Below are 12,815 nucleotides of genomic sequence, written 5' to 3' on the forward strand. Positions count from 1 at the left end.
TGACAGGCATTCAAAACAATTTCTAGCACTTGGAATATAAAAATTGTATTTTGGAGAAAACAAAATAGAGTTGATGTTTAGTTATAAACATGAGGTTTTTCTGCTAAAATTTGTTTAAATATTTCTGGGTCTTCAAAATTCAAAGTGTTCATTCTTTTTAGATTTTTCCCAACACTACTGTAACCAATCAGCACTTGAAAACTGAGTAATATACTTTCTCTCATATTTTCTATATTTTTTCTGCTTTATTACAGGTGCTTAAAACAAAACAAAATGGGTCTCTTCTCACAGCTGTTGTGACCCATACCATGAAGCTGAACATTTCAAAGACTTGATATTGAAATGAGAAATTACATCTCTGTTAAAAAAAAATCTGCCTCCTATGCAACTCCTCTAAAATGAGCAATGAAGATACATTCACCTGTTTACAACTTTGCATGTTGTACTCAGCAGAAAGCCAAGGAGTAAATCCAGTTTACCTTCACAATAATTTGTTGTTTTGACGTGACTTTGCCCTCGGCGTAGTTTTAGTTTCTATTAAATGCAAAAGCATTGCCGTTCCCGGGATTTGTAATGATTCAAAAGTTTCTGGGGAGATTCCTCCTCGGGAGCAACTGGTTTTTCCTCCTTCGGTTTATCAGACCTCTCAACTTCTGTGGCTTTGGTGGTGGCATTTTCCGGCGGACGCCGGACTTGGTGGGATTTGGAGGGGGTCACCCAGATCCCTGCCTTTCCCGGAGCTCCACTTCGCCCCGGCCAGGAGCGGGGCCTGACGAGGTGGGGGGCGGCCGGGGCATTCTCCCCGGGGGCAGCGGGGCAGCACCCGGCACAGGAGGCACGTGGAATGTAACGAAATAAATGAAATAAAATCAAAGGCAGCGGGAGATGGGTTCACTCACTGGGTAAGCCCCCATCTCCCGCCGACCCCCGGTTCCCCCCGCAGCCGCCTGCCGGTCCCTGCGTGGCCGGAGCTCCCTCCACGCCTCCCGCCCCGCTGCTCTCGGGCAGTCCCGGCTGCGGAAGGGGGGTCTCCCTGCTCCCTCCGCCGCTGCCACCCGCCGGGCCCGGGGCTGAAATTCCCCCGGCGGCCGGGGAGCCCCTCCAGTCCCGGCGTATTTGCGGGAGGGAGCCACGCTATAGGAAGGGCGGAAGGCAGGGAAAGAAGACAGGGAGGGGGTGTCAGCACAGCCCAGAGCGGCCTCATCCCCCCTCACTCCTCCCACCAGTGCGTGGTGCCTCTTAACCCCCAGGAACCTCCCTCCCGCGAAGCATTAGTCCACTTTGCAGAACACGAGTTGAGAAAAAAATTACTTCTCGGCCGCGGCTAGCCATGAGCTGTTTGGATGTTATGTACCAAGTCTACGGTCCTCCCCAGCCCTACTTCGCAGCAGCCTACAGCCCCTACCACCAGGTACGTGTAGGGGACAGCGGGGAAGAGGCAGAAGGTGGGAGGGGTATCGTCTGGAGGATGGCCGTCTGGGGCCTCACCAAAGGGAAAAAGGGAAAAGGAGAAGGGGAGGGGAAAGGGGGGGCGGGAGGGGGGGAGATCTGTGAGCCTGCGATGGTGAGCGGAGCACAACCGCATCCCACCTTGGCGCGGGGCTCGGCAGGGTACGTACCCCGGCGGCAAACGACCGGCTACGGGATGCCTTGGGAGAGAGGGTGCGATTTTAACCCTCAGAAGGATTTTTAGGGTGTTTGTTTGCTTGTTTGTTTGTTTGTTTTAAAATGTTTGCTTGTTTGTTTTCTTTACCGGGACGGGCTCCCTCTGGGCGCGGCGGGTCGGGGTAGCGATGTCCACCGTGTGTGGGGACCGTCGGGAGCTGCGAGGCCGGGCTTCCCGGGGCATCGCTCACCCCTGCGCTCCGGCATCCCGGCCGCTGCCGCGGAAGCCGCTTCGTGCAGAGATTTTACAGCCGCCTCGGAGGGCTGCTCCGGAGTTACGCTCTGGAAGTGGGGGTGGCGAGAGAGACGGGAGGTTGAGCGGTTTCCCCGGTTTGACGAAGAAGAGGAAGCCGCTGCCGTGAAGGGGAACAAGGGGCTACAGGATGCTCCCCTCTGCCGGGGCGCTCTCGGCGGCGGCGGGACCCCGGCCCGTCCCGTCCCCCAGCCCTCCCGGCTGCCAGCGGCGGCCGTCCCCTGCGAGACCCTCGGGTGCTTCGTGGACAGGAGCCACGTCTCGCCGCCTCACTGCGCGTAGCTCCGCCCGGGTGGTCGCGGGTGTCAACTAATCTCGAGTTTTCAATAAGATGATCCCTCTGCCGCGGGGATGTTTCGGGCACGCACGGCCCGTGGTGTGCGGGGATTTGCTGGCGCCGGGACGGGCACCGTCCCGCGTGGGTCAGGCTCGGCTCCCCGGGCTGCACCTGCTGCGCACCGCTTTCCTTTTACCCCTCTGCGTTCCCAGTTTTTCCCTCGCCCTTACCCCTTCCAGAAATTAATTCCTTCCCCCCCCAGCATAACGAAAAAGGGGATGGATATGGAGAACAGCGCCCCGTGCCCCAGGCGGGTGCAGCCCCCGCCGTGCAGCGCCGGGCCGGGGCCAGCGGCGTGGCGGTCCCTGTGCTGCCTCCGGCGCCCGGCAGCGGGGCCCAGTACCCGTCACAAATAGGAGATGATGTCTTCCCCCACCTTGCCTTCCCTCCCACCACCCCTTCAGCCCCTGGCACACGGCTTATGACATTATTAAGGGGGATGATCATTACCTCAATGGCCGAACAGGGAGCCAAGCGGAAAGGCGGTCTTCGCGACGAGTGACATTTTTAAATATATCGCGCGTCTCGGCCCAAGACTCTGCCCCGTCCCCTCGGTTCTTCCCCCGCCGGCCGCCCCAAGGCTCTGTCCGCAGCGGCCAAGCCCGGGCTCCGCGTCCCAGCGCTTATTGCTAAGAAACTCCCAGCAGTTGCAGACACGCTAATGCGCATGAAGACGGGAAACATCCGACAAACTTCAACGCCCGCCGTTTTCGCACTCGGCGGAGTCCAGTAAAAGGAGATTAGCCTTGTAGTAAATACCTGGAGCTTCTTGCTGTCCAGGGAAATGCTGAGTTTTGACATGAAATGTGTCTAAGACTGCCAGTCTTTTCCCCCCCTCTTTCCTTCTCCCTCGCCGCAGTGGGTTACAGGGCACTCTTTTGCACCAGATTTTCGGAGCCGGGGACCGAGCGGCTCTCGCTTTCCCCCAGCTACGGGCGCTGCTCCGTGGGTGCCCGGCCGTCGCCTGCCCGTGCCCCCCGCCCATGCCCCCGCATTGCAGCCCCTTGGCGGCCGCCGTCGGCTCCGGAGCCAGCTCCAAAGCGGCTTCTCGTGCGGGGCTTGGAGCAGGGGGAGCCGGCGGTATGACCCCCACCCGGCTGCGCCTTCCCCACCGGAGGCTGTCTTGCTCCATCCCGGCCGGCACCTGTGGGTTTCGGGCCCCCAGCCCTATTTGCAGTCCCTTGGTTGACCCCGGACTACAGAGGGCGATATGAGGGTGTGGGGATTGTGGTGTGTGCTGAGGAAACGGCGGGCAGCCGAGGACCAGTCTTTTGCATCCCCTCGGAAAGACCTCGGGAGAGGGTTCGGCGCTGCACGCCGGCTGGCACAGGACGGGCCAGCGCACCTCGGTGTGCTGCGTGACCGGCTCCGTTTTCTTTCCTTCCCTATAGAAACTCGCCTTTTACTCCAAAATGCAAGAAGCCCCGGAGAGCGGCAGCAGCGCCAGTGCCGGCAGCTCCTTCTCCAGCCACCCCGCGGCCAGCATCAAGGAGGAGGACTGCAGCCCCGAGAAGGAGCGACCCCCCGAGGCCGAGTACATCAGCTCCCGCTGCGTCCTCTTCACCTACTTCCAGGGGGACATCAGCGCCGTGGTGGACGAGCACTTCAGCCGGGCGCTCAGCCAGCCCAGCAGCTTCTCCCTCGGCAGCGCGAAGGCGGCGCGGAACGCGGGCTCCTGGCGGGGTGAGCGCGCAGCGCGGTGCGGGGGGCGGCGGAGGCCCCCTCTGGGCCGGCACCTCGTCCTCACCTCGGCTGCACATCCCGGCTCTCTCCTCCCTCCCACCAGCGGCTGGTGCCCGGCAGGCCATCCTCAGGCCAGGAGCTGCCAGCTGCTTGGCCCTTTTAGGGTAAAAAAGGAAAGAATAAAGCCCTTCAGATTATGCCGGGTGGACATGGCCCAGGGGGATAACAGCCTGGGAGGCGGTCAGGGGAAGCAAATTGTCTTTTCACTGCAGGTGCTTTACCTGGAGGGGGCTACAGCCCAACTAGCAGCAGAGTGACCCCCAAACTATGATTGTGATGAGTGCATCCCCCGTTGATCCTTTCAGCTTTCACTTTAGAGTGGTCATAGTGATGGGAGCAAAGCAAAAAGCAGATGTGGGAACCATCTCATCATCTTCCCACCTCTAAAGAAATTATTGTGTGTGTCCCTGTATCTTGCCCTGAATGTATCACCACCCTGATTGCTGCTGGAGCACTGACAAGGACTCTTGAGTTTCTGAAAATGAGGGCTTCCAGACCTGCCCATGGCCATGTGCTGTCATGGCTTATGCACAGCTCTCCGTATCCGTTCCTGATTCACACTGGACAGGCCCATGACGGTACTCAGGGCAGAGGGGAATAACCTTCCTCACACTCCATCTGCCAGAGAGTTAGGGCTGGCACTTCCTTGTGGGCAGTCTTAGTAACTCTCCCTCACAGGGCCACCTGCTCGGCCAAGGCTGGTTTCCCAGTCCTTCCATGAATTGCTGTCTGTAGTGTCTAAGAATATTTCATGGGTGAGAGATATTCAGTGCTGGAATTGATGGCAGGAGAGGAGGTTTTTTGCTCATCATGAACTGCTTCCCCTTCTCCCTAGCAATGCCAAAGCTCAGAGCTGACATACTCCCCTGGTAAAGAAGTATTAGGAGCATTTCTTTCAGGAACAGTGTGCATTCCCAAATAACCATGCATAACATCTATTTGTGCTATTAATAATCACCAGTCCATCTTGCATGTTGCTTGCTGGGCTAAGAAAATGTAGGGCCCTTGTCCTTTGCCCTGCCAATCTCCAAAGATCTGCAGAGGGCTTCCCAAAAATGTTGACAATATACCTAAGAAACAGGCCAGTGTAATAGATGGAGAATTGCCCCCAGATGTTTGAGTAATTCAAGCTTGCCTTTAGTCACATCGCTATTACTGCCCACTTTGCAACTGCACTGAGGCATCAGCCACTTTCCGTGAAGTGTTGGGCATAAATGCTTAGACAAGGAGGTTATGATGAAAACAAACAAGAAAAACCCAGTCCTGAGAATTTCAGTGGTGTGTAATAGCTCTCACTCTGTTTTCACCATTGAAGAAAAGAGATGTTTCTCTTGCCTTAGATAACAACTTTCTGCCCATCTACATACTAAGAGAAACCTCGAGCAAATAGTTGCAGTTTCATGGATAAGCCATAGGCTAGGTGTGTTGGATGTTTAGTTGGAGAGGAATCTGTACTTGTTTGGAGCAAGTTCTTGTGTTTGGCAGTTTTTCGTGGAATAAAGGGAATGAAAGGTCTGGTTTGGGTGGATCGGGGAGGGACAGAGCCCTAGGGAAAGGAGATCAAGGCTTGTGGGGCATGCTGTTTGCTGACTTTCTTTCCCACTTCCTTCACCCAGATGGGTCCTTTCCAATGAGTCAGCGCATCTTCCCACCATCCTTCTGGAACAGCACGTACCAGCCCTCCTCTGTCCCAGCCAGCCTGAGCAGCCCCCTGGCAGCTGCTGCCCACAGCGAGCTGCCCTTCGCTGCTGCCACTGACCCCTACGCACCCGCCTCTCTGCACGGTCACCTGCACCAAGGCGGCCCCGAGCCCTGGCACCACGCCCACCACCACCACCACCACCACCACCACCCCTACATCGGGACACAGAGCACTGCCTACCCCCGCCCCACCACCATGCACGAGGTCTATGGGCCCCACTTCGACCCCCGCTACGGCTCACTCCTGGTGCCCACTGCCTCCGTCCGCTCCCACCGCCTCACCCCTGCCTCCGTATCCACACCAGTCAGTCCCCCCTGTGAACTGGGCAAGAATGAAGCGGGCGCTACTGCGGCCTGGACAACACCGGGCCCCTTCCCCAATGCAACGGGGGACATGGCACAGAACATCGGCCTCAATGTGGACACAGGTAATGAGCTGCCCCTGGTCCCTCCAGGTCCTGGCTCAGCTGCACCTCTGATGCCTGACTCCACACCATCCAGAAGGACTCATGGGGGGTGGCTGAGGTTCTGCTGTGGGGGAATGAAGTGAGGGTGGAAGCCCCATGTGTGACACCTGAGCTCTGCCCTGGGTGGTCTTCTTGGAGCTCTCAGGCCAGGCAACTGAGGAAGGGAGAGGAAGGATGGGACAGGCCAACACATCACATCTCCACAACATTGTTTGAATTTCTGATGCCCTCAAACATGACCTGAGGCTACAGGTTGCTTTGAGGTACTCTTATGCTGGCCCTGGCCTTGCTCCTGCATTGAGCAGTGAGAATTTTGAGCAGAATGGAGCAGCCCCAAAGGTTGCTGCTTGGCCCCATTCCTGTGCTGCCCTGAGGGGTCATTTCTAGACACCACGCAGTTTCATGAACTAGTTCCTCTCCTTATTTACCTATTCCTTCCAGTCTTTGAGATGAAAGCACAATTGCATTTGCTGAGCAAAAAGGCAGTGGTTCTCCCCTGGTGATGCCTGTTGGGGTGTCTTGGAACCAAGGCTGTGACTGTAGTGCTGACAAAAATGGGTACACAGGTATAGTCAGCAGTGACAGATCCTGAGTCAGTGGTTGTGAAGGCAAGGAAAGTCTGCTCCATGCTGGTTTCAATATTGCAGCCAGTAATGGCTCCTTATGGTGTCCTCACTTTAAACAGGAGGGACATGTGCCTGTCTCCAGTTTGGCTTGGGCTCTTCTCCTTGTTTCACAGCCTTCTGGGGCTCTGGAGATCCCATGCTCTAGACTGATCTCAGCTGGCAAGAAATGCAATTTGTTTTCCTCTGTCCTTAAATGCCTGTACCTATTTTTCTTCTTCCTTTTTTTCTTCTCTCCGTTCTCAGGTTTGCAACCTCAGGATAAAAGCAAGGATCTGTACTGGTTTTAGAGCTGTCCTTCATACTTCTTCCCCTGGCTCTCCCCTGTAGCTCTCTACCCGTTAGACATGGTGGCATTCAGAGCTGAAATCGGGTCAGTTTGTAACAGCTTCTGATCTTGGTTTGCAGCTCGCCGTTACTCCTTCTGTGGTGGATCCCTTCTGAGCTGATGTGCTGACTCAAAGACTCTCAGATCCCCCCTTACCCTTTTCCAAGCCCACCGTGGCCCTGCTGCTCGGGGAAAGACAACGGGATTTAAAAGGACCTGGCATTGCAAGGGGGATACTTTAGACTTACTTCAGAAAGGGAAGGCCTTCTGTTGCAAGAGGAGAGCCAAAGACATTGAACTTCTATTTAAGCAGACCCCACACCCAGACCTGCAGCCAGACTACTCTGAAAGAGTCAAATGACATCATGAATGGTGATGCAAAACCCCTGGCCTTCATACAGGGAGCAGAGGAAATTGTAGAGTTTTTTTTAGTGGTGTGAATATTTTTTTATGGCTGTGAAAGTTATTTCTTGAATGCAAACATGGCAAGGCTACTCAGCAGTTTTGAACTGGATTTTTACTTTGCATTATAGAAAAGTAAAAGGAGAAAAAACTGGAACTCACAAACATTTTCGGACTATCGAGGAACCAGTCAGATTTTTCAGCTTTGTGGTTGTGAGTGGCAAGTGTCTGACTGAAGCCACCTGCCGGACTTACAGATATGCAGCTGTTCCCCTCACAACTGCTTAAATCCCAGAAAGACGAAAACCAAGGTGGCACTTTTCAGAGTTTGGCACATTTGCATTGGACGTATGACAGTTGTTGGGTTGGGGGTGGGGTTGTTTGGTTTTGGTTGGGTTTTTGGTGGTTTTTTGTTTTTTTTTTTTTTCTTTTTACAATAAACATTTTCTGGTGAAAGTAAAACCCTCTTAAAGCAGGGGGGAGAAAGGGATATGATGAAGAACGGCTCACCTTCAACCCAACAGCCTTTAAGGGGAACACCAGAACGAAAAGCACGTGATGGACACTTGGTCTAAGTTGCCTCTAACACTTTCCTTTGTCTACTTGTTGCTGTCATTTGCCACTTTAGTAGTTGTTTTTTTTGGGGTTTTTTGAAAGGGGGAATTAGATATTTAACAGTAGCAAAGCTGTATTAAAGGTATCTCCTTCTTTCACCCTGTGTACTTTAATGAAGTATTAAAGCTAAATAAGAGAAACGAGGCAAACTGGAAACTTCAGGATGAAGCAGGAAAAGTATCTCTCATGTGGAGGAAGTGAGTTATTTTATTATTTTGCATGAAAGATAAATAGACATCCTAACAGTTGAAAATATTTTCTTAGTAAGTAAAATACACAGTGATAAATACAAAAGATAAGAAAATATGAGACCACTGCAGTGCTATATTTTAGCGTATGGTGTGTCTGTAAGATTGGTTAAAGTAAGGGATCTGCTCCATATTTTTTCTGCTAGAAGAGGGGACTGTAGCATACAGAATTGCTATTGCAGTGGTAAATTAAAATGTTATTACCAGGTGATGAATAATTAATGAAAGAGAGCAGAAATGGCACTTACCATGTACTTAAAAGCTGATTTTTTATAGACCAAACATCTGATCCCAGTACTACTGTGTTTTGGGGTTTTTTTCTTGTTTTTTTTTTTTTTCTTAATGTAATGTCTTTGAAGCTGACAAATTTTAAAGCACATAGTAGGAGATTCCTGACATTACCCCCTGACACTAGGAGAAGCAGTAGAAAATGGACTTTTGTGCTGCAATGAGAGCTTTTACCTTCCACACTCTCAGAAAAGCTGGCATAATGTTCACCGTGTGTCAGAAGTGGCATTATGAATAATCCAAAGTGGCATTATGAATAACCCAAAGTTGCTTCTCCTAGGTTTGGTGGTAACTCAATTTCTGGGAAAGAACAGGAATCTTAATAGAAAGAGTTTGACAAAGCAGCATGAGTACATTCTGTGAGAAGCTGACAAGGAGCACCCCCAGCCAGAGCTTAGCAAATGGCAGGGGGAGACTTGCCCTGATTCCTTCAGTCAGACAAACCGGTGGGCATTTTTCCCTCAGCCTCCAAATAGCCAGAGCCCAGACAAGCTGCAAAGGGCAAGGGAACGACCCCAGAATTTACATTATTGGTTAAACCAAAAACATTCTGTGGTGTTTATCAAGGAAGAAGGCACCAGCTTTTTGCAGGAGAAAAGTAACTAAAAATGGCATTTAACTGCAGAGGCTTGAAGTTAGCAGGGTCATTTTGTGAGCATTTGCCTGAGGGTTTTTTCAGGCTGTTTATAAAGGTTTTTTTTTTTAAAAAAAAAGATAAATCTGAGTCTATCATTGGTCGTGCTTCACCACAGTTCTTTCTTTTTTCTTTCTTTTTTTCTCCCCTCTTCTCTGCAATTCCTAATGAGGAGGGCTGAGTGACACAGCCCAAATACATTTGGAAATATTCATGTAAGCATAAACCAGTAATTTACTACATTGGCATTTACAATTAATTTTGACTGTGAATGTATTCAAGCATGAGAATTTATGCAATGACTACATGAATATTGGTTTTGGCATTTGTTCTGTGGGTACGTTTTTTACTGTTGTGTCATGAAACCATCCAAACACAAAAGCCAAGACAGCGGCTCAAGGTGTTAAAAGTTCAAACAACTTTTTAAGAATGCTCCTACTCTGGGTGGACTGCAGCCTGAAAGCACACATGTCCTATTTTGGCTAATCCTTGCAGTTTTGCTCACTCTGTGTTATTCTGACTCCTGAAGGACCGCTCACAGCACCAACCTTTAAGGCTTGGGCACTAGTCTTTGCAGGACTAGGACCACAGCTCCTAATGGAGTAACAGTGCACATGACCTCCATGCCATTTCTCAAGTCTGTTTTATTCCTCTTTGTATCATAAGTTATTACTCCCTTAGTCATGAATGCTTGCAGAAAATCTGGAATTACAAAAGAAACCCTTCTTAGATGATATGTAAATATTACCTATCACGTGCTTGTCATACACTGAAAGGGATGTGAGCCCCCATCCCTACAGCCTGAAGAGCAGATCCTCCTGATGTCCCTTTCTGAATGTCATGCACCAGACTGTGCTCTCTAGCTGCCCACCTGACAAACAGACTAGCCCAGCTGGGACAGACAAACAGACACAAACAAACAGCTTCAGACCCGTTCGTGCAGGGTCCAGTGAAGGAGGCAGAGGGATGGGATCTTCTGCAGAGCATGGCACTGCTGAACATAGCAAGGGTATGTGCTGCTGCCCAATAGCAAGAGTGTGCTCTCCACAAGGAGTTTCCAAAATGAGCTCTGGATGTATTCACCACAGATATTTATTTCCCTTTCTGAAAATAGCTGAAAATTAGCAAAGCATGAAGCAGTACTATTTTAATGATCTCTGAGGTTTAAAGTGATCTGTCAAGGGAAGGATGGAGGTGGGGATAAGGCATGGTATTTGTGGGTGCAGTCTCTACTTTATTTTAAAGAGGTTTCTGCTTCAGTATGGCTGCAGTCACAAGAATGCAGCATAAAACGCTTAAATGCATGTATGTGCCCCTACACTTACAGCCTAATGCTGGAGAGCTTTAGGGTAATGTTGCTTACTTCTCATCTCCTTTTCCAGTGTGTTTGCCATAGGAGCTCCCCAGCAGAGGAGGAGGAAGGGAGAAGAAGAGGGTGAAAAAGAGTTTGAATAATCCGTTTTGCATCCCCTAGACCGTGCGCTGCTGCCTCTGGGGAAATGTATCTGCCCTGTCTCCTCCTTGGGTCAGGAGCTGCTGACCCTTCTCGCCTTCCCTTTGAAGTCATATTTAGGTTCACAAGACAAGCTCTAGCTAGGGCTTAAATGTTGGGCCCTTCTCGGAAGGGAGGAATATGCTGCTGGTGGCTTTGGATGCAGCAGCTTTCTCTGACAGTTGCTGTGCATCTTTTTCTGGGCAAGTGTTGTAATTAACATGCCCTTTTGATTACAGAAGGATGAGCCAGCTCCTGTGGAGGATTGTAGTGTCCTGGCTGTCTTCCCAGGCCTGCCACCCAGAGGAGCAGTTGCAGCAGGGAAAGGAGAGAGTCCTATGATTATTTTCAGGAGTGAGACATTGATTTAATATGCTTGGCAATTTTGCATAGGGAAATGCAAGTAGGACATCTTAAAAAAAAAAGAAAAAAGGGGAAAAGAAGAAGAAAAAAGAAAAATAAGAACAAAAAAAAAAAGAAAAAAGAAAAAAGGAAAAGAAAAAGGAGAAAAAGAAAAAGAAAAAGAAAAAGAAAAAGAAAAAGGAGAAAAAAAAAAGAAAAAGAGAAAAAAAAGAAAGAAGAAAAAGAAAGAAGAAAAAGGAAAAGAAAGAAGAAAAAGGAAAATAAGAAAAAAAAAAGAAAAGAAAAAGAAAGAGAAACAAAAGTTTTACTTTAGTCAGTTCCCAAGTTTTGGGACTGCAGCCTGGGGAACCATATTGTTAATTTAGCTCCCAGCATGGTAGCACTATTATCTAATCTGAATCTAGTGACAAGAAACTCAGCCTGGGCTCCTCATGTTCATTTCTAATCATAGAGGAGGAGTTACCTTTGCAGCGCAGCTTCTACTGCCTCTTTAGCCAGGCATAACTCAGGAGTAGTGTGCACTGACGCTGTGAGTGCAAATCATAGCAGAGAGGCCCTGGGGTGCCATGTCCCCATCCTCCTGCCCCTGCCCTCTCTGCATCAGGTCCCACAAGAGAGAGGAAAGATGCTGGAAAGAGCCCATTCAGGTGTGCAGGAGTGTAGGAGTGCAGGGATGCAGAGAGCAGGAATGCAGATGTGCAGGGTGCAGGGATGCAGCATGCGGGAGTCTAGGAGTGTAAGAGTGCAGGGATGCAGGGTGCAGGGATGCAGGAGTGCAGGAGTGCAGACGTGCAGGGGTGCAGCTGTGCAGGGGTACAGGAGTGTAGGAGTGCAGGTGTGCAGAGGTGCAGGGGTGCAGGGGTATTAGTTTGCAGGGTGCAGGTGTGCACACCCCTGGGCCCCACTCTCATGCATGGGCACTTCCATTTGCCATGCTCAGCTGCATTTCACAAAAGCACAAGCTGGCAGAGGACTGGAGCATTTCTTTAGGTATGCGCCAGTTGCTTATTCATTCATGGTAAAGGCAGGATAAACACCTGGCAGGAGTGCTGTCCCATTAGGAGATGTAATACCACATCGGATATTAATGAGGGTACTCTGTGTCCCTGCTCCATGGCACATTTCCTTCTGCCCTACCTGGCCCAGGTACAGCTGCAAGGTGCCCCTCCTCCCTCAACATATCCACCCCAACATCTCTGCTTCTCCTCTCCTTGACTTCTGTCCTCAGCCCGCACCCTGCATCTCATCCCCTCTCTGTTCTCCTGTGTCACCCGGGCTCTTCCCTCCTGCACTTAGTATTCTGGCCCCACACTGAAGCAGAGAGGAGCAAAGAAACAGTGTTAGGACAGACACAAACTTTCCTGTCAATTTTGTTTGCATGGAGTCAGTATTTACACAATAAACAGGGTCGGACAAACACAGACCTTCTCAGGAAGAGCCAGTGCATTGGTCTAATCCTGCACTGAACCGCTGTGGAAGGAACCAAGCCCTAGCCCCTGATCCAGTGGAACAACTCCTTTTTTCCAGAAGTTGGGTCCTAAAGAACTGTGACAGCCCCAGTTGCACACAGACACAAATGATTATTCTCTCTTGACAGACCTACACAGCTCCCTCCTTGTATTTAACTGCAGTCCAAGTGAGCTGGATCAGGAAAGA

The 12,815-nt window shown here is 50.8% G+C and overlaps 1 protein-coding gene across 1 annotated transcript; it reads left to right on the plus strand.

Moving 5' to 3' along the window:
- The first annotated feature begins 1,295 nt into the window (after nt 1-1,295).
- On the plus strand, nt 1,296-9,415 carry VGLL2 (vestigial like family member 2). Its single transcript, XM_042017316.1, has 4 exons — nt 1,296-1,411; nt 3,647-3,938; nt 5,615-6,127; nt 7,198-9,415. Exons 1-4 carry the CDS (start codon nt 1,331-1,333, stop codon nt 7,236-7,238), a joined length of 927 nt encoding a protein of 308 aa, XP_041873250.1. The 5' UTR covers nt 1,296-1,330; the 3' UTR covers nt 7,239-9,415.
- Nucleotides 9,416-12,815: the final 3,400 nt, after the last annotated feature.

The sequence above is a fragment of the Corvus kubaryi genome, unplaced genomic scaffold (assembly GCF_017639235.1).
Source record: "Corvus kubaryi isolate FWS band 111438036 unplaced genomic scaffold, C.kubaryi_AGA036_p1.0 split3-73, whole genome shotgun sequence".
Taxonomy (NCBI): Eukaryota; Metazoa; Chordata; class Aves; order Passeriformes; family Corvidae; genus Corvus; species Corvus kubaryi.

Excerpts from the sequence above, each read along its gene's own strand:
- VGLL2 (XM_042017316.1), top strand. The coding sequence starts at position 1,331 with ATGAGCTGTTTGGATGTTATGTACCAAGTCTACGGTCCTCCCCAGCCC. Across the intron at positions 1,412-3,646 it reads CCTACAGCCCCTACCACCAG|AAACTCGCCTTTTACTCCAA; the intron begins GTACGTGTAGGG and ends CCTTCCCTATAG. Across the intron at positions 6,128-7,197 it reads CGGCCTCAATGTGGACACAG|CTCGCCGTTACTCCTTCTGT; the intron begins GTAATGAGCTGC and ends CTTGGTTTGCAG.